The 1,526-nt window shown below is 52.4% G+C and overlaps 1 protein-coding gene across 1 annotated transcript in view; it reads left to right on the top strand.

Moving 5' to 3' along the window:
• The window catches only part of TTC36 (tetratricopeptide repeat domain 36), a 5,449-nt gene that overhangs the window by 3,197 nt on the left and 726 nt on the right, over nucleotides 1–1,526 (top strand). The window contains exon 3 of the mRNA XM_045283568.1: nucleotides 1,408–1,519. Within this exon, the coding sequence (XP_045139503.1) occupies nucleotides 1,408–1,519 (112 nt within the window). The remainder of the gene's footprint in view (nucleotides 1–1,407; nucleotides 1,520–1,526) is intronic.

Raw genomic sequence — 1,526 nt, 5'->3', positions numbered from 1 at the left:
CAGAGACCAATGGGGATCGCCTGCAAGTCAAAACCCAAGTGGGGCACTGGCATTTCTACCTGGAGGGGCCTCCCACTGCCAGCATCAGGGTTTCCCAGGACCAAACCCCATATGCACAGACAGGACAGGAAATGTAGTCATGCCCCAGGCAGGTGCTGGAGCACTCCTGAAGACTCAAGAATGAGAGTAAGTTGAGGCAGAGCCCAGCAGCCTGTCACCCTGCCATGCTCTGTCTTCAGAGACCTGAGGCCCAAAGCTGCTGCTTTATGTAACAAAATTACAAAATCGTTTAGATCACACATTAAAGAGCAGAACAAGGGAAACACGTGAGAGATGTTAACAGTGGGAGACAAATCCCTTAAAAGGAAAAGAATGAGAAATCGCATTATCATCAACTCTCATTTTTCAGGACCCCGAATTTAAATGCAGTGACCTGGTACAGTTGGGTGCTTCATTATTCTTCTGTGATATAAACTGCCAGCGATTTGCCAGGTTCATTAACTTGGCCAAAATCCTCCCCAGAGTCTTTATGTTTGAGGGTGCGATGGGGTTGCATGCTATGAAGTTGATTTCCACTACAGCAACCCCACTTGGCAAAGTATAACTTTGCCCGTAAGGTTTTCTAGGAGGCAATATGGTTGGGGGGTGGGGCAGGCAAGACCTTTTCTCCCACAGAGCAGCTGGGGATGGGTTCCAACCACAGCCTTTTTTGGGTTTTCAGCTAAGTGCTTAAGCATTGGGCCACCGCGGCAAAAACAAGCTTTACTGCCCTCCAGTGGATCCCCACTCCCGTGCTGTAGGGCTTGGTAAAACGGGCCCTTTCGGATTTCAGAGACTAAACCTTTAAGGGAGCAGACAGCCTCATCTTTCTCCTGCTTCGGGTCCTTGGTAGTTAGTAGCCCAACTCGTCACCCATTCACCACCAGGGCTTTTCGGTTGCTAACCAAGCTAAAGGGTCTGCCGCAGGGTCGACTGCTACCCTATAGGGTGGGTAGAACTGCCCCCCTTTTGAGTTTCTGAGACTTTAAATATTTACAGGAGTGGATAGCCTCATCTTTCTCCTGCATAACTGGCTGGTGGGCTTGACCGCTGATTTTGTTGTTGGCTCAATTGTCACCCCACCGCGAAAGCAGACCTCCTCTTGGTTACTGGTCACTGGCATGGGTGGATTCTGACTCAGCGACCCTATGGGACTGGGTAGAGCTGCCCCTGAGGGTTTCCAAGACTAACTCTACGAAAGTAGAAAGCTCGTATCTTTCTCCTACTCTGGTTTCAAACTTCCAATCTGGCGCGTAGCAGCCCAATTCCTAACTCCCTAGGGACCCGCTTCCCTTACTAAGTGGTGGGAAAATACTAGGAGCAAGTTAAAACCTGGACTTGAGTCTCCCTGGGCTCTACCCTTAACAGGCTGCGCAGGTCGGCGCCACCAGGGTCTCCGTCGCCGGTCTAGAGGCGGCAGGTGGGGAGGGGCCCGGCCCCTGCCCGGGGCCGCGGGGCTCGGCGCTCACCCGCCCGTCTGGCCCGCA

This window comes from Echinops telfairi, unplaced genomic scaffold (assembly GCF_000313985.2).
Source record: "Echinops telfairi isolate 266 unplaced genomic scaffold, ASM31398v2 ScPeMD7_7463;HRSCAF=8501, whole genome shotgun sequence".
In the NCBI taxonomy this organism is placed as follows: Eukaryota; Metazoa; Chordata; class Mammalia; order Afrosoricida; family Tenrecidae; genus Echinops; species Echinops telfairi.
This window is presented reverse-complemented; position numbering and strand designations above follow the sequence as displayed.